This window comes from Serinus canaria, chromosome 6 (assembly GCF_022539315.1).
Source record: "Serinus canaria isolate serCan28SL12 chromosome 6, serCan2020, whole genome shotgun sequence".
Lineage (NCBI taxonomy): Eukaryota > Metazoa > Chordata > Aves > Passeriformes > Fringillidae > Serinus > Serinus canaria.
Window position 1 is genome coordinate 1,107,857 of NC_066320.1, and position 21,331 is coordinate 1,129,187.

Genomic DNA, 21,331 nt, shown 5'->3' on the forward strand with positions numbered 1-21,331 from the left:
CTGCCTTCCAGTGTGGCCTCCTGTCAGTGCATGCTAATTACCACTAAAAGTAACTTCTGGTAACTTCACTCCCACAGCTGAATAAATTCTTGGCAGGGGAGCCAGAAGGATCTGAACTCTAAATCCATGACCACCACAAATTGGCTGTAACAGATTTATCTGTTCCTTTAACAGAAGTTTCAGTATCTCCCTTATTTCACAGCACAGCAGTTTTAAGCAAGCAAGTGCTTGAAAAAGCAGACCATGAAAGCAAAGGGACAAGATGATAATCAGATAGGCATTTTCTTTCCATAACTGGCTATCACTCAGCTCTAGGGCATTCTAGGGAGAAATTAAGGGACTTGTTACATGCAAGACTTGCCTAAGTTACAGGGAGAACTTAAATGCAGGGGTACAGAGGCAGGAGACTTTAATGTAGGTACAAAACATTTTGTAAATGTAGCTACAAACCATTAGCCCTGTCCCAAAACTCTTTAAGGAAAAAGTTACAGTGACAAAGTGATGGATGGTGAAGTATCAGGTTTGTTTTGAAGTTCATTTGAAATAACAAGAATAATCCCATGGCCACAAATAAAGCATTTCACTTTGATTTGTGTCCATAAAAGCTGTAGAGTTCCCTGGTATGCATTATAAGGGCTTGCTCCTTTTTTTAAATGAAGGCAACAGCAAAACTTGACTATAAAACAGATGAAATTCTCACATATTGACCATATGCTGGTGCACCACATTCCCATGCCTATCCTGTATGTGACACTCTCATTCCACTGTAATTCTGTACATTTTCAGAATGACACATCACAGCTCTATCACTTCTATTGCTTCCATCCTTCAGCTCCTTTTATTCTCCTGTTTCAGTGTGGTTTATGTTCATCCCTCCTCTTCATGATCACCTGGTTTTCAGCTCTGTCATCTCCATGGAAAATATTCCATTGCCCTTTTGTAATTTCCCATCACAACATTCTCAAGCCACCCAGAACTGTGGCTGTCCCTTTATGCCTTTGTCTTCCAAGTTTTCATTCTCAGGATTCTATGGCTGAGTCTTGAAATCGCCCCAAGAGGTCTGAACACCCCATGTCCATGAAATTTAACAATATACCAAAATCCTTAGGCTGAAAATATTGCCACTAATTCCAAATACAATACATTCAGAAAAAAATGGCAATTTTCTGCCTTATGGAAGTGCAGTCAAGGTCAAGCAATCAGGTAGGAACACAGGCACAACAGCAGAAGCTTAATAAATGCTGTAAGGCCTTTGCAAGAACCTTTCCCACCTTTGCCAACTGCTGAGATATTCATCTGGAGCTATGAGAATTCCTCCCCAGCCAGTTCACATCTGTTGAGAAGTAAATACACTTCTGCAGGCTAGAGGAAAAAAACATTTCCTGCAGATCCCTGTAATTGCTAGAGAGAGACCAGACCCAAATTATCTACCTCCTTTTTTTTAAAGAAAAAAGAGGAGATTTCCTTTTAGGCTGTGGTAACCTTTCAACTGCCAGTGATGATCAAAAGAAAAATGAAGAAAAAACAAAGTCAACATTCCAAACTGGACCACATTCTTTTCAGGACTGAACAGAATTATTTATAAAAATATTGTGGTTTGCCATACAGTTTTGTAAGTACAAACTTTTAGCTGCACTTTCTGTGTAAAGTAAGTCTAGAGTTTTACACTTCCTGACTGTAAAGATAGAGGGCTGCCAGAACTTCCCCCTCACTGCACAGAAATGTAATACTATGCAATGGAAATCAGCCTGCAGAACAGATGCCTCCCTGAATAGAAACTGCTGTGTGAAGGCTTCTGAACTGTAAATCTAAGATAAGCTGGGGTTCCTGATGCTCATCTGAACCTGAACTCCAGACAATACGAAGCTCACACATCGCTGGTAATTGAACACTGCTGTGGGTTTTACTCCAGAATTGCTGTCAGAGATGAGAACTACTACAATTGCTGGGATATTATTAGATTATTTATTAATGAAACAGGAGGTTCTTCATAACTAGAAACGTTACTGAGACACATCTCACAAGGAATGAAAACAGGAAGGAAAGCTGCAAAGGAGGAGATACAAATAGGGATGTTCCCTGTTTAGTTACAATGCCAGGAGGGCTGAGGTCTCCTTCCCCAAGCACTTCAATAGCAGGAACCCTCTCACCTGTATTTCCAGGCAGACCAAAGGTATCACACTCACTGACAAATTCAAGCCCCTCACTTGAAAAAGCATTTACATTTAATGTGCAATATTCCCTGACACAGTGATTCTAGCTGAGGTTAATTACATTCTAAAGATAATTTAACCTGAATCACATCTTACTCTTCTCAAACACATCCAAGCACATACGTAGCCCTGGGCCTCAAGATCCAAGGTGGTGGAGGTCAGGGCTAAAACATCTGGAGAAGGGCAGGTTAGGGTGGAGAGGAGTGGCAGAGGGACACACAGAGCAGACAGCCTGGTTTTCCAACATGCAATTCAGGCAAGCACCATTTGGTAATGCCATTTGGTAACTGCTGCTTTTTCCCTCTGTTTTTGCCCCAGATCCCACTGTCCATGAACGTATCAACATTCCTGGCCTACGAGCAGCCCACGCTGAGCTACTGCGGGGTGCACCACGAGCTGCTGGCCCACAAGCCCTACGAGGCCAGCAGGCAGGAGGAGGCCATGGACACAGGCCTGGAGGCTGAGCTGGACCTGAGCACCATCACCACGGCAGCACGGGGCAAGGAGCATGGGCAGCAGCTGCCCTAGGGGCTCCTGGAGCTGGGAGCAGCTGCCCTGGGGGCTCCTGGAGCATGGAGCAGCTGCCCTGGGGGCTCCTGGAGCAGGGAGCAGCTGCCCTGGGGGCTCCTGGAGCTGGGAGCAGCTGCCCTGGGGGCTCCTGGAGCAGGGAGCAGCTGCCCTGGGGGCTCCTGGAGCAGGGAGCAGCTGCCCTGGGGGCTCCTGGAGCAGGGAGCCTGCCCTGGCTCCTGGAGCATGGAGCAGCTGCCCTGGGGGCTCCTGGAGCAGGGAGCAGCTGCCCTGGGGGCTCCTGGAGCAGGGAGCAGCTGCCCTGGGGGCTCCTGGAGCAAGGGCTGCAGCCAAACCCTGGGGGAAGCTATGGACACAGTGAGCAGGCAGTTCTGTGGAGTGTGGGATCCCTGTGCAAATTAAAAGTCAATCTCAAAGATTAATTGTTTCCAGTCTACAATTTGTAATTAGTTCAGTTGTGCAGTATTTTTTTGACTTCAGAGTATGACCCTTGAAAGTGAATCTTTTTCAAAACTCATCCTACCTACCTGTATAAACTGTACAGATGTAATGTATTTTTCATATTGTAAAGTTTCAATTACCAAGAACAACTGGTATGTACAGTGCCATAATTTAATGACATCTTACTTTACAAGCTTCAGTTTCTAAAGCTTCAAATTAACAACAGTTATCTCTTGTGTTATTAAGTTACTCTGTTTTGTAGGGATCATTTTGTTACTGCTTTTGTGCCCAGACAACTTTAATCTAAAATTCTGTCCTTTGCAGAATATGCACCATTTTTACTGTGTTTAATGTGTAGAATTTTATCTACTGGTTCCAGATGGAGGGTTTAACTATTCAATCATCTAAAAAATTCTTAAAATATACAGCCAAGTTTTCCTAGAAATGAAAATTTAAAAAAAAATTAATTCTCCTCAAACTTACCTGTTGCCTTGAAATACAGCCTGACTTTAACAACAAAGCTTGCTTATGCAGCTGTTAGTCAAGGCTGATGATATTTTATTAAGTCTCACTGTTCTGCAAGGCAATACAGGACAGGAGACTTCAACAGGCAGCTACAAAATCTGCTGTAAGAGTCTGCCAAATCAGGCATTTGTATTTCTGCTTAAAGACAAAGGGGTCCAAAACCTACTTCTGTCACAGGCAGCTGCTGACAGAAGTGGCAACAGAAACAAATCCTTATACTACTCCTAGAATATAAAATGTCACTCAAAAGAAACATCCACTTGCTGAAAAATCTAGCAATTTGGAAAAAATGCTAAAAGTTTACAGTCCTTTAACATTATGATAAAGCAAACAAAGAAAAAAGCCCAAAACCTTTAAAGAAAAAAAAAATTAATGTAGTATTAAGTCTTTAACAATTACTACATTGCTTATTTGTCTGTCATTTAATATCTGGATTGAAGCATTCTTATACCCCATTCTTTTGTTTCAAATCTTCAAGACTTCTCAACACTGTATGAGAGTAACGTTTTATACCACTACACACTACTCTGTAATCATAAAAGATTACAGAAATTAGGAAGACATTATATCATGCTGACTCTGTGAAAAACAAAATGGGAACACAAGCCTTCCAAAATATAGGAAAAAAAGTTTCATATGGTGAAGCAACTTTTTTATAATAAAGAGAAATTATATAACCACAAATCTATTTTTCTGGATCTTTATCCTACCATATTTTCATGTAGCTTCAAAGCAGAAGACTGAATTTTAAAATTAGAGGGCAACTATTTGTACAAAACAAGGTGAATAGAATGAAAATTAGCTTCAAGAATTGGTAACAAATCAATCTGCATTCAGTACCTGTTAAGTGGAACAAAGTATCAAAAGAGAATACATTGTACTGCTTATTAATTAGCACTTCGATTTTGTAACATATTTTGCATAAATTATTTCTTCTTCAAAACATTAATTGTCTTTTTAAGACACCTGCCCACTTCAGTTCTTTATTTCTTCACTACACTGGTTCTTGAATCTGTTACCTTCCACAGTGCTGGAATTCTCCTACACTTAAGTTTGAAAACACATTTTGCTAATTGCCCACTGTGAACAAACATGCAGGAGTCCCTCTGGAGCCCAGTGGTGTTCAGGCTGCAGGAAGAAATTGCCTGAACCACTCCACAGCTGGTTTAGAGGTGGCATGGTGGCATTCTGGCTATTGGAGCAGGCCTGAGCTGGAAGGAGCAAACAGCACCCTCCCAAGAGGTGTTTCAGTTGTTCTTACTCTGTCCTTCCTGCTCTGAGCTTGGACCTGCTGCCCTGGAGCATTTCCAGGGTCCTGGCACCAAGGGAGCCCCTCCACATGCCCAGGTGTTCAAAGGTTCCAGTTCCCGAGCTCAGACTGGGGAACACAAGAAGATATTCTCTTGTGCAGAGACACAAGAACTTGGGGATGAATGTTTAAAGGGGCACAGCTGGGCAGACAGTCACATACACACCAACAATTCCCCTTTTCCTCAGTCAGAGACTCCCAGTTCCAGATGTCACAGGACAAATGGCAGAAGCAGAGTCACAGCACGAGCCCCTGACAGAATCCTCCTACTCTCCCAGTCACTTCCCAGGCACCTGGAACAGCAGGCTCTCTGTGACCCCAGCAGGCCACTCCAGTGCTCTGCAAGATGGATCCAGGGCCCAGAGCAGCAGGGGATGTGTGCCCAGCCCAATCCCAGACTGCTAACACATATCCAGTGGATACCCTTTTTAAAATGGACTATATCAGCCTGAAACTTGTTATTTTCAGAAAGACAGATACCTTCAAGAAAGCTAGATGGCAGGTAGGTACCTTCTCTAAAAGATCCTCCTGATGAAAAAACCCAGGTTAGGCTAGCCCAGAAAAAGACCCACTCCTGGATCCTGAGCTCAGCCTGTGCACACCTGCTTGCCAACAGACTGCTGCCAGCTGGGCTCTCATTCTGGCTGCACAGGGACAGGAAATGCTTTTGTTCCATGGATGAAACAGAACAGCATCCCTAGTAAAGCTCCTAGCTAAGTTAGCAAGAAGAAAGGAGTCTGTGGGGTCAGGTATTTATCAAGAGGGGTCCCTCTCTATCGTTTCCCTTTGCAGCAAGAGCCACACACCAGCAACAGAGGTAGCCAATGGCATCCACCTCTGTCTCAGTTAAGTGCCACCACCAGACCCTGGCAGGTCCTTTTACCAGGAAAAGGCTGAGGAAGGTCATTAAACTTGCAAAATACAGACTGAGAGACAATCTAACCTCCAGCAATGAAAAACCAGAGACAATTTTAAAAATAAACCTAGCTCCCAGCAACAATTCCCACATCATCCATCAGTGGAACATGCTGCTACAGCAGTGCACAGGGCTCAAACACCCAGCAGCAAAGCAAGCCCAAGTATCTGCCTGGAGGTCCTCCCTAGGGAAGGGGGTGGATAGAAAGATTAATGACTAATTTGACAAATTCCTGCATGCATCTCAAGACAGTTAAAAAAAAAAAAAACAACAAACAAACACCATTTATACAAGAAAGCAAATGACTCCTTCAATTAAAAAGTTATGGAAATTTGCAGTACAAACTATTCTCAAGGGATCTGAGAGCTACCAGTAACATCAAAACCCCCAAAATATACACAGTTTTCAGATATACATTGTAAGTGTCAGACTTCTTTTGGCAGCACACAACCAGTGGAAAATGCCAGCCTCAGAAGCTGTGGACTAGGCTTGCTCTACTCCCTCTGTTTCTCTCTTTCTCTCTTAAGGCATGTTTTATCTCTTCTTATTTCCAACCCTCAGACTGGACACCAGAACAGAATTTGTGCAAAAACCATAACATGAAGGGTAAAAAAACCAAAACAAAAGTGCAAGGGCAGCACTAGGACCTAAGAAATAAGCCAGGACTGCAGTGTCACTGAACTGTAATAAATTCTTGATATTGCTACACTAGCAATGAAAGTCTTCAAAGATGGTAAATGTTAATTAATGAAATGATCATTTACAGTGTCACTCCCAAGCAGCTGGATCCAGTTCCCAGCTGGGGTAGCAAAAATGGTCTGCTGAACAGGTGAAGAAGTGAACAGCTTAACTCACGTCCTGCAGCCTGATCCTCCTCTCCTGGGGGAAAGATCTTTCTGCTCCACAGTTTTGTACAGGTCTCAGGGCCTGGGCTTCCTAAAGGCAAATCCACCCAGTAAAGGCTGAGTTTAATAAAGGCTGAGTTTAATAAAGGCTTTAGCTGCTCACATCAGAGGAACACCCAGCCTCGATAACCTGCCTGGCACAGCAGCTGAGAGATGAAAGCCAAAGAAGAACTGAAGACTGGGGCAAGCACACAGCTGTCTTTCCCTGGAAAGCTCCAGAGATCCCAACTCTCTGTAGGTCTGGCACTTCCTGAGCAAACGTGGCCTCACACCAGTCCCTCTCTGAGTGTGCACACAGCTTCTCTGAAGGCACAGCAGTTGGTAACACTTACAGGAAATGCTGCCTGCTCTCCTCATTCAGGTAGGAATGAATAATCTCCACATTCAACACAGAGGCACGACCCTCAGGTAATGACCAATGAGTCACTGCCAGCTTCCAGGGAGCATGGTTAACATCCCCTCAGCCCCCCAGAGGGCAGGCTCCATCTGAAACCCTGAGATTTCTCTTAGGGAGGGCAGGGGATTGTGTATCTTATAACCAAGATTCAAAAAGGAGAAATGCTTTTTCACAGGTTTCTCAAGTCCATCACGACAGTAACCAAACAATAAACCTGCTTGGCAGAAGTAGTGCAAACGCTTTTCAACACAGAAAGATACTTATGAAGCTCTAATAGGTGCAAGTGTGACCATAATGATTCATACTTAAAAACAGATGTTTCTTTAATTCCTCAAAGAAAATCTAACATTTGAGTGAATTAATAGCTCTGTTATAAAATAACAAAGCCCAGTTCCATTTTATTGTTCCACCTAATTACAGAACCTGATTAATTTCAGTTATAAAGTTTCAGAATAAGGTGAACATAATCAGAGTTCCTGATTAATGTTATTCTAATGAAGCCCCAAGAAATTAACATTTTACCACTAGAACTTTGCCAAGAATTTTTATGTAAGCTGAAGTGCAGTGTGTGCAAGTGTGAGAATCCCACATGGCAGGGAGCTTCCATTCTACTTGCTCATCAATCTGGAGTGTAAATAAGCCCCTCTGAGAACAGCCTCGTTAATGGCAAGGGCAGAGGAGCTCCTGCTGTGGGACAGCACAGGAGCCAGTGACACAGACCCACAGTGACAGGGACACTCCTAAGTCCCACCCAACAGAGGTGACACTCATCATATACAAATGAGCACTAATTAGTGCTGCATTCATACAGCATTGGTTTGGATTAACCACGGTGTGTGATGATTGCCTTAGGTCAGCTGACATGAACAGGATGGATGCTCTCCTAATAAACACCAGAAGAACTCAGTGTGCAGTTATACAGGAGTGTGTTTTTTCCAGCTTTCATTGAGAGTATTTCCCACTTTGCATTCCCTAAGAAAGACTTTTAAGGTGGCTGCATTTCAGCACTGCCTCTATCTGCAATCTAACCATAAAGGGGAGTGCTTCAGTGAAACATATTTCAAAGCCCAGTAATTTAAACATTCTTAGACACTAATTCTGTGTTTCTTAGAGAACGAAACCTCATCAACTTTTGCTGAGAATACTCATTAAAAGAAAATGATGTGTCTCTGCAGCACTGTGCACTTCAGTAATTTCAGTAGTTTTATACAAGAGTGTGTCATAAATGAGGCATGGAAAGCCATTAACTGAACAATTCATATTGAATAATTTGTTGTAATTTATGCTTTCAAAAGAAATAATGAAAGTTATTTATTTTTCAAGTAATAATCATGCATCTCCCTTTTATGTCTTGCTGTTGGTAACTTTATTTTTAAAGAACCTGTAAACTTGCACAATTAGTCCAGCCTCCACTGCCCAAAAGCCTTATTCTCATTGTCAGGAAAGGAAAAAAATACAGCTATCAATGGTGTATCTGAATATGCAAATAGGATTCATGAAAAAGATGTATTTTTGTCTTCTGCTTCAGCACTACCTAGACAGTTCATACTTCTCTTTGCCTTCTGCAGTCTAGCTCTTTCTCCAAAGTCTAGCAGTCACAACTGAGACTGCCAGCAGTAAAAGAGAACTATTCAGACTGAGATCCTGCAGGGAAATGCCTCTCAGGTATCACCTCCAGAGCTGAGCAGCTTTGCTGCCAACCAAGCACATGGTGAAGCTTCTCTCCCTCCTTTTCTTCATCACTACCACTTGCAAATATAGATTCATAAATATAACAATGCTAGAATATGCTAATAAAAATCAACCTTTTTTTTTCATTCTCCCACTACACAAGGTGATGTAAAGGTTTGGTTTTTATAACCTCTTTGCAGGCTAAAGCCATGGAGAGATATGAACAGCTGTCAGTATGAACTGCTCTAAGCCCACTTTCATCAAGTGATCCTAACAGAAACTTCAGAAGTTTCTGGAACAAATGAACATGCTGCCCTGCCCATCTCAAAGCAAAAACAACTGTACAGGTGTGTCCTGTCCCGCGGAGCCAGGATCGGGGAGGGCTCTTTTGACAGATTTCTGGGACAGAAATAAAGTGTAAATGTGGCAACATTATATCTCAGAAGCCTTTCTTGAACAAAAAAAGGTGAGTGTTCCTACTAAAGGGGGAAAGGACAAAGCAGAGAGAGAGGGGGAAAGAGACAGAAGACAAGGAGAGGTTATCACACGGGTTATCACAAGAACCCCAGCTCCCAAAACCTTCTCCCATTTCTTTATTTCTCTGAATGACTCCTTGCATCTCCAAACAGTCACTGAACACACCCAGATCCCAAAGGGGCAGAAGAGCTGTGTGTGCTCTGCACTGCAGAACCCATCTGGTGCTTCAGAGGTGAGGAGCTGCCTGCCCCTGCCACACTCAGGCTGGGCACTCATTCACTCCTTCCTTCCCTACCCACCTGCATCCTGAGGCCCTACCTTTCCTTCAGCAAAGAAATTAAAATACCTGCCAAAATAAAGAAATTAAATAAAAGAAGATAATTTATACTGCTAAATTACACTCTAAGAGTCCTTCCCGTAATGTCCAAGCATCTTAGTATAAACTAAAATTATTCTTTTGAAAAAAATTGTTGGGTTTTTGTTTGGGTTTTTTTTTTTTTTTTTTTTGCTTCCCAGAATAAGCAGTAATGACCTGTTTTGAGAATCTGTGTTTAAGTTTTTCTTTTACAAAATAAGGAAGGAGGTGGGAATTTATGCAGGAGCATTAATCCACAGAAATACAACAGTTACCAGAAACAAGACTCACACTGCTACCTAAAATTTGAAAATTTAAATGTAGTAATAATCCAGCATTACTCCAGAGAGAGGATGTTAAGAAAGGAGCTATAAATGCAACTAAGTTATGCTTCAGGAATGAAAAAAATTGTATTTTCAAAATTTATAGGGACCTTGTATAGAAGATATTTAAGGCTGGTTTTTAAAAGGAGGTACAGGCTAATAAGGCACAACATAAAACAGAAGATGAGAAGGATTAAAATTAAGTCTGGAGTGGATCTACACAGGCAAACCACTAGAGAATGAGATCTGCCTTTCTGACTGTGAAAACCATTTCCATTTTCTTTAGTACCAAGCATCTCCTGTACATGTCAGTAATCAGCAGCATAGTATCTGAATCAAATCAGTAACAGGGATGAAAAAGTTGGCCTTACACACATGAACTAAAAGTAAATAACCCCAGGAAAAAGAAGTCAGACCCGGATCTGTAAAAGTTCTCAGGGAGGCAGATGAATACAATGAGGCTCTACCAGACCTATACCAGACCCTCAATCAACTGCTTTTATGTTAAAAATCACATTGCTACTGGCCTCTTTCACCTAGGAGGACTTCAGAGAAACCAAGGGAAGTGGAAAAGTAAATCAAAGGCAGAATTATTGATAAATAACAAAAAGACACCAAAGTACTGCCCGTAAGAATATGAATTCAATTAGATGTGAAGACATACACTACTGCCCAAGGGCTGATCACTGCTCTGCCTCAGGGGTGTATTTGTCCATTAACATCACAGTTTTCTGGACTATTAGTTAATAAAGTCAACATTGGAAAATCATTTTAAAAATAAGAAAGCTTTATAAATACAAAACCTTTATTACAGATATTGCAGCATCAACAGTTAGCTAAGCTGAAAGGGCAGGAGCTGCTCTGTAAGTTCAGTGTCTGACTGAAGGGACTGAACCCATCAGCAACGAGGGGAAATGGGGGAACTCTCCCAGAACAACCCTTGGAACCTTACAGGCACTTCTCACCCAAAGCCAGCATCTCCTTTAGAGCTGCCCAAAAAGAAATCAGACTTTCACTGAGAAACATCTTCAGGAAAAACACCCAAGAAGGAAAACAAATTCATTCTGTGTAAACAGGAGAAGGGAGAGATGTGTATAATGGAAAGAAAGGAGGGAAAATTACAGAGAGGCTGATGGAAAAGGAAAATCCAAGGATTCAGTAAAGAAAGACTTGCCAGAACTGTGAGTGCTCATCATGATAATGGATTAAGGGAGGAAACAGGAAGGAATGAAAATGGAAGGGCACAAATCCAGCTGCTCCTTCACAATGGCTGCTCAAATGGAATCCCTGGGGGCAGGGGAGTGAACAAACAAGGTCTGCATCCAAAGGTGCCCGGGCTGTAAAAAAGGTGTTAGCTCCATCGGGACAGCACAGTGACAAGAGAGACAGACAGCACCACTCCAATTGATGCCATCACTCCAGCTTGAATACTTCCTTCTGTTTGGACATCTCAAGGTAGATCCATTCTCTTCCTTCTCTCTAAAAAAAGCTTTTAATTCGCAGCAAAAACTTGCAAAAAATTAGGTTTAAAAAATGGATTTTTTTGCCTTCAGTAAAAGCACACCAAACTCCATAAAATATTCTGCTCCCCAAATTTTTATAAAAGTAAGAGCTTTGCAATCAGATATACATGATTTAAGGATAATGAAGCAGGTTTTATGGGCCGCAGAATATTATAAATCTTTTCTGATTTATTTCAGGGTAGAGGGAAAAGGGGAGTTGTTGAAGGAAAAGATGATAGATCACATCTGCCTGTGGGTAATAAGGCTTCCTATAAGAAAAAATGGCATACTCTGAATAATTACATGCAGTCTGAGGCCAAAAGAGACAGAGTCTAGTCCTGGTCAGAAATTTCAGCTGCCACAAAATACTTGTAAAAAATGTGTGAGGAAAATATGATGAATTCTCACTGGTTATCAACAGTTTTTCTTTTGCTAATTTGCTCAGCTTCAACACTAGGTCAAACCATAATTTCACCTTTCTGCTTTGCAGAAATTCTTCCATTTTGCATGATAAATGTCAGCAGAAACACAGCACCATTCAAAGAAAGAAAAACAGGGGAGATATAACCAGGACTGTATTTTAACCAAAATACCAAGCATATTTTTCAAATGAAGTTTGTAAGACATTACAATAAACCAGAGTGTCAGGCAACAAAGGCAAAACCAAAAAAGAACAGCATGAAATATTCAGTCCAGACCAGAGTCTTAAAAAAGTAGCAAGAGCCCCAAGAGCTGAGCCTAACTCCTTCAAACCAGGTGATGCTCTGGCTCCATCAAAGGCAGCTGCAGCTCCCCCACTGGCTTTGGAGGATTTGATATTTTCAAGCATTGGGTTTGTTGCACTTGTACAGGAGCTGATCAGGAGTCAGCACAGGAGAGAAGGAGAGCTTTCTGCAGCCCAGCAGGACACAGGCAATGGCCAGGACACACTGGCTGCTCCCATGATGAAATGCTCACCTGCAGCCTTTCCAGGTATGCCCTATCCTCAAAGAGTACTCCATCAGAGGGGTTCCCCTTCTTTCTCACAACTGATCCATGCAGTGATTCAGGGATTTAAATGTGGCACTCAGAAGTGGCTGCTGGGAGCCTCCCAGAGACTACCCCCCTCTAGAGTACAGCCTCCTCCACTTTGTCCTGAGAGACTGCAGCAGGCACTGAACCAGAGCTGTGCTTCACTGCAACAGCTCTGAGAGAGCAGCACAGCTGTCCTGATGGGCAGGAGAAACTGAAAATCCAAGTGCAGCTCAGCCAACCCCTCTCCTGCTCATCATGGACCCTTCCCTCCCTACAAACCTGCTCTCAGGCTAAGAATCTCAGCATCTCAGCAAGGCTTTGGAGATGCTGTAACTTTGCAAAGCTTCCTCAGCAGCCACAGAAGCATGCCCTTCCTTCTCCAGTCTCCTGCAAGAGAGACCAGTCCCCAGCCTAGCAAATTCCAGACCTTTCTCTCAGATGAGCATTTTCAGCTGTTCCCAATGAAAATGCCTTCTCTCTTCTTCCCAAACAGCTCCACCTGAGCAAGGCTGCAGCCCAACAAGGAAATTAAGTGACCTTTCTCCCTGCCTCTGAGCCCAAATATAATGCACTGCAGCATTCAGTAAAGAGTAAACAATTTAATAACAAAAATTATGCTATCGATCACACCATCCTAGAACATCAAAAGTCACATTTTATATCACAGATCATAGATCAAAAGCACCAAAATAACTTTTATTTTTCTTCTCTGTAGTTTCAGGAACTTCAGGCTATTTTCTAGGTTGCCATATGTATGACTTCAGCACCAGCTAACAAGATATTGAGTGAGAAATCATTAGCAGCTGGTCAAGTAAAACCACTCCATCAATCATTTTCATTTCCTTAATGTCAACAATTCTAATTTCAACTTTGGAAAAAAACCTGTGTTTTAAACTGTGAAATACATCACATAATACAGTGACATTTGATAGTATGCTTTTATATTCTCAAGTTTATTGTGAAAAAGTCACTTCAACACATAATGAAGTCATTCCTCCTTTATAACCAGCAAATCCAACTGTAGGGAGGAAAAAAAAGCTGCTTCATCTAGATCAGGCAAACACACTACCATCTATTCCAGAGTAAATCCATTCTTTTGTACCTAAAGCACCAGTAAAAAAAGAACTGCAAAGCTGTCTTGTGTCTTCTATTTACACGGACACATTCTAGGTTGCTCTGGAGTTCCAGTCAGTGAAACCAACCCAGGAGAACCACAGGACCTTTCAGGAGACACAGCTCCAACACTGTGCCCCTCTGATTCTGCCTGCTGCTGGTTTCTGCAGCCAAACACCCTGCTAGCAGAACTCTCCCTCCCTGCTGCTGGGCAGGAGCTGCTGAGGAGTGGAGCACTGCAGTCAGTCCCACCAAGCCTCATCACCACCCACGTTTCTGTGCTCAGGACAAGGCACAGTGTGAGCAGGTCCTGGGGAGGCACAGGACAGCTTCTCCTTTGGGCAGTCTGGAGCAGAAACACCCTCCAGCTCCACAGCTGGGGTTGCTGCAGCTTTCTGCTTATTAGACCAGGCAGACTATGGACCATGGCAACCTTCTGAGAAGGAAAACTCAGGTGGCCAAGGGACTGCAGTGACTGCATCCCCCTCCCCTCTATCCTCACATGAGCAGGTTTCTCTCTCCTTGCCTCCCAGCCCAGGGCCTTGCAGCAGCACCCAGCTTTCCATCAGTCCTGGAGAGCCTCCTCTAGAACCCCTCCCTTCAAGTTTTAGGCAAGGTGCAGTCCCTGGGGACAAGCAGCCTCCTGCCCCCCAGGTGTCCCCCAGCCACAACGTGCTGCAAGCAACTTCCAGCCTGATTTTATTCTGACACCAGGAAATTACTGGGGATTTCTGCCATACAACCAAATCACAGAAAGAGCTGGATGGTTGGGTTTGTTTCATAGTTCATATCCATTCTCCTCAGAAAAACATGTTAGTATGACAGAACAGCTCACATATTACATTACACAAATGCAATTTGGTTGCTGAAGTTTTAATCTTGTAGAGCAAAATTCCTATTTTCTATTTCTTGTACTTAAGTTCCAGTTTATGAACAGATTATAGGATGCAAAATGGTTAGGTCGATCTTGAAATATTAAATTTAGATAAATATTTCCAATGCAGTTATAAATTAGTCAGGACACAAAAACTCCTGCTGATATGATAAGCTGAATCATTGTTAAATGTACTGTTTTCATGCAAATAGCTCATAAGAAAATAAATTCCTAGGATGCCTACAACTATTAATAGCTTCTTTTATTAACCAGCCTTCCCCAGATGCTTGAACACAAAATTGTAGAAAGGACAGATTATGTATATGGCCTGGAAATCTAAAAACCCACCAAATTTCACTCTAGTTTTGATCACTGCATAGAAAAAGCATTTACTGTTAAAAACCTACACTAACCTGTGGAAAACAAAGCAATTTGCAGTAAGCAAATGCAGTATGAAGACTGGGAATATCACTTTTATAAACTGTGAAGCAATGATCAGTGGGGCTGAGGGGGAGCTCAGGGTCACTTTGTATCCTGAGCACTCCAGACCAGCCCAGGTGCTCCTGGAGCTCCCAGGCAGCCCAACCAGTCCCAGCTGTGTGCTCCAGCTCCTCTCCAGGGCCTCCCAAGAGAACTGTGCCAGTGCTTACTCATCTGTATGGCTGGGGTTTTTACTGCACAGATTCTGCATTTGGCCAATTACATTTGTCTTTCTCTGAATAACCTAACAGCATAAACCTTATAAAGCCTCTTCCATATCTGAAAATATCAGCATGTTCCTCTTCTCCTCCACCTCTGCCTAAGTTCCACAGACTCAGTTAAGTCAGCTGCTTCCTACTTGGTATAAGTTCTAAAATCCTTGCTTCATTTTGTTCCTTTTATCAGTCCTTGTTATTCTTAAGCTGTGATGCCTAAAATTTCCAACTGAGCTGAGCCCTACTGACAGTTCATTTCATTTCTGATTTTCATATGGCATTGGGAGCTGTAGAGCAGTACCACTGCCAAGCCACAAATCCTGCATTTTTATCTCTACAGTGAACTTCTTCCCAAGAGTCATTTTTTACACTTATCACTTCAATCTGCAGATTTCAGACCCTTTCACCAAAAAAAAAAAAAAAAAAAAAAAAAAAAAAAGGAGGGTAATGCTTTTATTGACCTACAAAATCCTTTGAAGTTTCATTTCTTACTAATGAAAGTACACCATACACACGGGTCCTAGGCCAGTCCTTGCAGAATCACACTTCATTAAGCAATCCCAAATTGACCTGCAATGGATTAAATACCAATTCACCAGGAACACTGTTTTTCAGTGACCTGTATTTTCACTCATTATACAACAACTGTGCTTCTCAAGTTTGCCTGTGAAAACATCCTCTCAGTGTGCATTGCTGTGTATAACATTACAGCAGTTTCCAACTTCCCTTTTAATCCCCAGCCAGCTATTCTCTCAAAGAACTACATGTATTTGACAAAACATACTTTCAAAATAGATGCCTGTGGCTCAGCACCACTTTCATATCCTGAGCAGTTTTAGGAAATGAATATATAAGGATTTCCTGCAGCTTCTTCACAGTTATCCAAGTTAGAGGGACTGACCTGTTAATTCCCTAGATAAAGAAATTTATCTGTTAAGATAAATTTGGCTTTTTTCTTACCTGGAAATACTCATTCCTCACAGATTTTTACAATCAAGGCAAATGGTTCACAAACTCCTTTCTTAAATATTCCTGGACTCTTCCTGGCATATATTCACTTTGCCTTATTGACTGCATTAATTTTTCCAGCTAACTATTTTCAGGAAGCCTGAAGCAGGCAGGAAAGAGTATTTCTGCCTTCCTCTCCCCCATTTAGAAAGGTCTTTACTTTCCTTCCTATGATTTCCTTTTAAATTACTTCCAGTGCTCAGATTTCCACCCTTTTCTTCATTATTAAATTTGCAAGTTACTTCCTTCTTCTGAGCAAAGAAGCCTTTGGTGCTGATCAGACCATGCCTTGCTGCATTGCTCTTGCCTCAGAATGTGTTATTTGGGGAAAAGAGCAAAGAGCCATTCTGGCCTGGAAACCACCTAAAGCAATCTGTGTCCCTGCAGCAGCCAGCCCCCCCAGAGCATTCCCAGGAGTCCCACAGCAGCTCTGGCACAGAGCGATCCCTGCTGATTTACTCCACCTCATTCACTTCCTCACCAACAGGGAATGGGAGGACAGTGTCATATTCCAGCTGTCTGCCAGCAAAGGCTCCTTCCAGATGTACAGACTGGCCCACAGATCTGTACACAGACTCTTCACTACAAGAATAAGCTAGGGGACAAAAAAATAAAACTTCTTTCTTTCCTTCCTTAATTAGTGGTCAAAACAGAAATCTAAAGCCATTCTTCCTGATGATTTTTTCAGCCTCCTTATTTTACCTAAGTTGTAATAGCTATAGTTGTAATAGATCTGTAACAGTACTTTACCAGATCTGCATCTGAATAAATGCCCAACAAGTAATTTTAATATCTGACTTTTGCCAATCACATTTCATCCAGACATGAAATGAGGAAAAAAAGGCTTACTATTTGCTTATAATTCTACCAGACATTTAAAATGCACTGACAATGCTACAGACAAACTGAAAAACAGAGCAAGAACTGAAGCACAACATCAGAAGTCAGGAATATAGCTGGAGATTCTCCAGAGAAATCTTTCTTCTATTAAATTTTATCAATTTATCAAAAGCAGAATCTTCCATGGAAACAGAGAAAGCACAACAGATCTGACAAAACACAGCCATATGCCCTGCTAGCTCTGTAAGACAGCCTTGGGACCAAACTCTGCAAGTTTCAGATCTGCTGTTCCCAGTATTTCTGGGAAGGACCTGGAGGTCCCAGTGGCTGAGCAGTCTGGCTCTACAAAAACTCCATTCTTAGAGCTGAGAGAGGCAGGTGTTCCAAGGATCACAATAAACCAGGAGCCAAACAGCCTGAGGAGCTGGCAGCCTCATCCAGGCTTTGCTCAGACTTTGCATGCTCACTCACCTGCAGCAGCACTCTGCTTTCCCCTTGGCATCCAGGAGAATTGTTCATCTCAACAATCTGCTCAGCTGCTCCCAGCTGCTTAGGAGAGGACAGGTAAAAACTGCTGCCAGCCCTGGCAGTATCTGCCAGCATCACCTCCAGCATCCCAGGGCACTGCATTTCAAAGTCCTGCTTTACTGTGCAGCTGCACTGCTGAACACAGGAGGTGGCTGACAGAATTCAAAAAATTATCAGGCCTCTTGTTTTTCAAATTAGAAACAAGTTTTTCTGATTACTTGAAAGCCAAGCAATAAAACTTCCATTTCCTTGGCAACTGTGGGACACATCCCAACTGCCATGATGACCTTATCTCCTTAGCAAACAGCTGTGAGCAGCCACCCAGCATTCCCCCTTTCCTTTCCCTACTCATTCTTTGGACTCCTTCAGCTCACACTTTCTGCAGGAACTTTGCAAAGTTTTCCCCTATTTCACGTCCTTATTGCTGCAAGCAGTAGACTGGAAATAGTCCTGTAAAACCAAAATGGTTCTGGCCCATGTGCAGCTGCTCTCTCCTGTGTGCACTGCCCATGGCTGCAGGTGCACAGGCAGACAAGGCACGTTAATAGTACAGTGCTCTTTTGCTGTAGTAAGCAGAAAAGAAGCACTAACCAAGTTCCCAGAAAAGAGATTTACCTTAGGCTCCATTTTTTCCCCATTAACTGCTGCCAGGATGTTTGTGATTATTATATTCCTTATTTTCTCTTATTTACATGGAGTAAAAAATGATTATCATTCTTCATTTCTCCTGCAAAGAGCTAAATATATTCAAGAAAATGAAGGGAGGGATTCCTTTAGCAATGATCTTCTTTTACAGACTGATAATTCCTCCCATAGAATATTAGGGTTTAGAAAAAATTAGAAACATTGCTACTTGATAGAAAAGATAATCCTAGATTATTCCTGAGTACAGCTCCTAGTCAAGTAGCTAACTTATCATTTCTTTCCATCTTTGTATAAATGCCCTTTGTTTTTCTCCTGATAATGAAACAATGGTTAAAGACAATTAGAATAACCTAAGATAGTAAGGATTTTCCACTAAATATAGCAATTAGAATCATTTATTTAATGTATTCTACTAAGCACTGCAGCTCTCTGATTTAAGGCATTTATTTTCTTTGCATATTCAAAGAGAAAGAAAATGTGCCAACTGGCTACACAGGCTTAGAAAACAAGCATGAAAAGCAGTTCTTGAGAAGAGCTGATCTTGAAAGGACTAAAGCACATCTTTTTTATTAATATGATGGGGGGGATGGTTCCACTGTTTACTTAGCCAGCCTCCTGATCATGCACAATGGTCACAAATGCAAATGATACAAAATTATAATCTTCCTTTTTATTTTACTTAATTAAGGAAAGAAGAGTAGCATGTCAGGCAGGAACAACAAACAACAACTGGAAAACAATGCACTGAAAAGAAAATTAAAAAAGAGGGAAGTGCCAATAAATGCTGTTTGTGACCAAAGACAAAGATGGGGTTTTGTTTTTTAGGTCTTGTTTTGGTTTTCTTTTCAGAAAGAAGACAGAAATGTGGAATTGGGATTTAGATCTTCATGCTCCTGATCACCTTTAACTCATTGTTTTAAGATCTGGCTGAACAATTAAGACCAAGAGTGACAATTTTTCTGCAATATGATACAGTACTGACTTCATGAAAAGTGACCATAAGCTATTCACATAAAGCTCCATTGTTCATTCTTCATTAAAAAATATCAAGAGAAGCTAGGCAAGAAATTAAGTCCAAAAGTCAGCTGACAACTATGCAGGTATCTCCACTTCTGTCAAAGTGAATTCACTCCTGGTACTAGAAATGAAGAAGTGCAGCTGCATACAACATCCTGAATGCAAGTAACTACAGGGAAAGCATTGGTTTCAGCCATGCAATGGATCTCTACAGTCATGGGATGAAATTCTTAGGGAGAGCTTTTAATCAACCACTCCCCAAATGACTTCTACAAGGTATTATTTATAGAGAGGATTCATTACAGCAGAATTTAACACAGTGACTACTCTTCTTTCATCATCTGAAAATTACCAGGGATTACTCAAATCAAAGAAACTTTCCTTTTACTACTTTATGTAATTTCTTGTCCTGGCTTCATTACCTGAATATCTTTCAGTCTTCCATTAGTAAATAATGAGATTTACTGTATATTAAAAGGAGCTGGCTGGGTCATCCAGGACATTGCACAAACACTGGAATTTATCCAAATGTTTGGCATCAGACTCCACAGATTAAGGACAGCAGCAATGTCTGGACATCATCCAGTCCAACCTAGTGCTGAAAGCAGAGTCAACTCCAGCCAGGCTGGTTTGGGTTTTCCATGGGCCTACAACACCAATATTCCATGAAGAGTTCCCTGAACTACCCAATTATGATTGATCTTTTTAATTAGAACTGATACACAAACAAAAAGTAACTTTCAAGCTGAAACAGAATGAAATTTAGAAATATATCTGGACAACAAAAATCAGCTGCATTATACCAGAGGGTAAAAACCAAGACAAATGCATCTGAAACAGCAGACTTCAGCAGCATTCCCAGAAATGGCACCCTGACATTTCAGAAAATTACCACTCTAACATCCCCTAAAAACTGGAAACTGGTTGACAAAAATCTTATGTAGTAACAACCATTTTCAATAAACTCTAAAAATAGGAAAATTCTCATAAACTAAACAGCTAGGTAGATGCTGAGTTAACAAACACTTGATTATTTTTAATTCTTGTTTATTACCATAATCAAGGATTTATTTCATCTTGAGGAGAACAAACACTGCTTTATTGAAGGTTTCTTGAAAAAAATTTAGTCTTGAGCAACCAAGTACATTTTCAGGGCTGCCAGGTACACCAAACACAAATTCCTCACTCTTCCAGTGAGTCACCCCCACAGAGCCACGAGCTGCTCCTCACACTAAGTTACTCCAGTGCAAGGCTCCAGGTCAGAGCTGATCAATCCTGACACAGCCCAGCTCAGAACCATCCAGGAAAAGCAGGGCTGAAGAAGAGAAAAGCTTTCATTACCCTTCTCCAGCTCTTTCATTACCCTTCTCCAGATTCTCCAGATGTGCAGAGATCCCAGACTGCTGCAAGGTCTCTAAGAGCATCTATCATCAGGTACATGGAACTGCGGCTTATTTTTCAGCTGTAAATCTATTTGGGGAATTCACTAGGCTACTTCTGTCTTTTAAGTACACTTAAGATCCTCCTCCTTAACAATTCATATCTAATTTCCCCATAAAACAAAATGTTCACTGCAAGTTAACATTTAAAAATTATTTTCAATTACACATACTGCATACAAAACAGAAGAAAATCCTCTGTAGAAGTGTTCAAAGTCAACTCAATCAACTACTCAGACAATGTGAACAACAAAATCAGGAAAACTACATATTTTCTTGCATAAATGCCAGCATAATATACTATCTAGGTCTACCAATTTTACTGCAATACATCCTTTTTTGAAAAACATAATACTCAATAAAGTCATAAAAAAGCCAGCCATGAATAATAAAAGAACTGAGTGACACTTCCCACCCACACATGGAAATTCTTCTAGTTTACATTTTGACACAGCTCAATTTGAAACTTCTCTGGAACACCAGTTTTCTTAAGACATTGAAGTATGAAGAGGACAGTAAAGTAAGCACATTCAAATCCACTCTTTTTGTAAAAAGGCACTAATGAAAGGGGATTTTATTTGTTCAGAAATAAAAAA

At 41.5% G+C, this 21,331-nt stretch overlaps 2 protein-coding genes across 4 annotated transcripts in view; one reads left to right on the forward strand and one right to left on the reverse strand.

The window, feature by feature from the left end:
• Positions 1-2,940, forward strand: part of LRRTM3 (leucine rich repeat transmembrane neuronal 3) — a 79,324-nt gene extending 76,384 nt beyond the window's left edge. For 2 of the 3 annotated variants that reach the window (XM_018920819.3, XM_009095993.4), the window contains one exon: positions 2,532-2,940. In XM_018920819.3, coding sequence (XP_018776364.1) covers positions 2,532-2,741 — 210 coding nt within the window. In that variant the 3' untranslated portion in view covers positions 2,742-2,940. The remainder of the gene's footprint in view (positions 1-2,531) is intronic. The other variant, XM_018920820.3, reaches the window with a different exon arrangement.
• The window catches only part of CTNNA3 (catenin alpha 3), a 422,479-nt gene that overhangs the window by 309,942 nt on the left and 91,206 nt on the right, over positions 1-21,331 (reverse strand). The gene's annotated exons all lie outside the window — the stretch shown is intronic.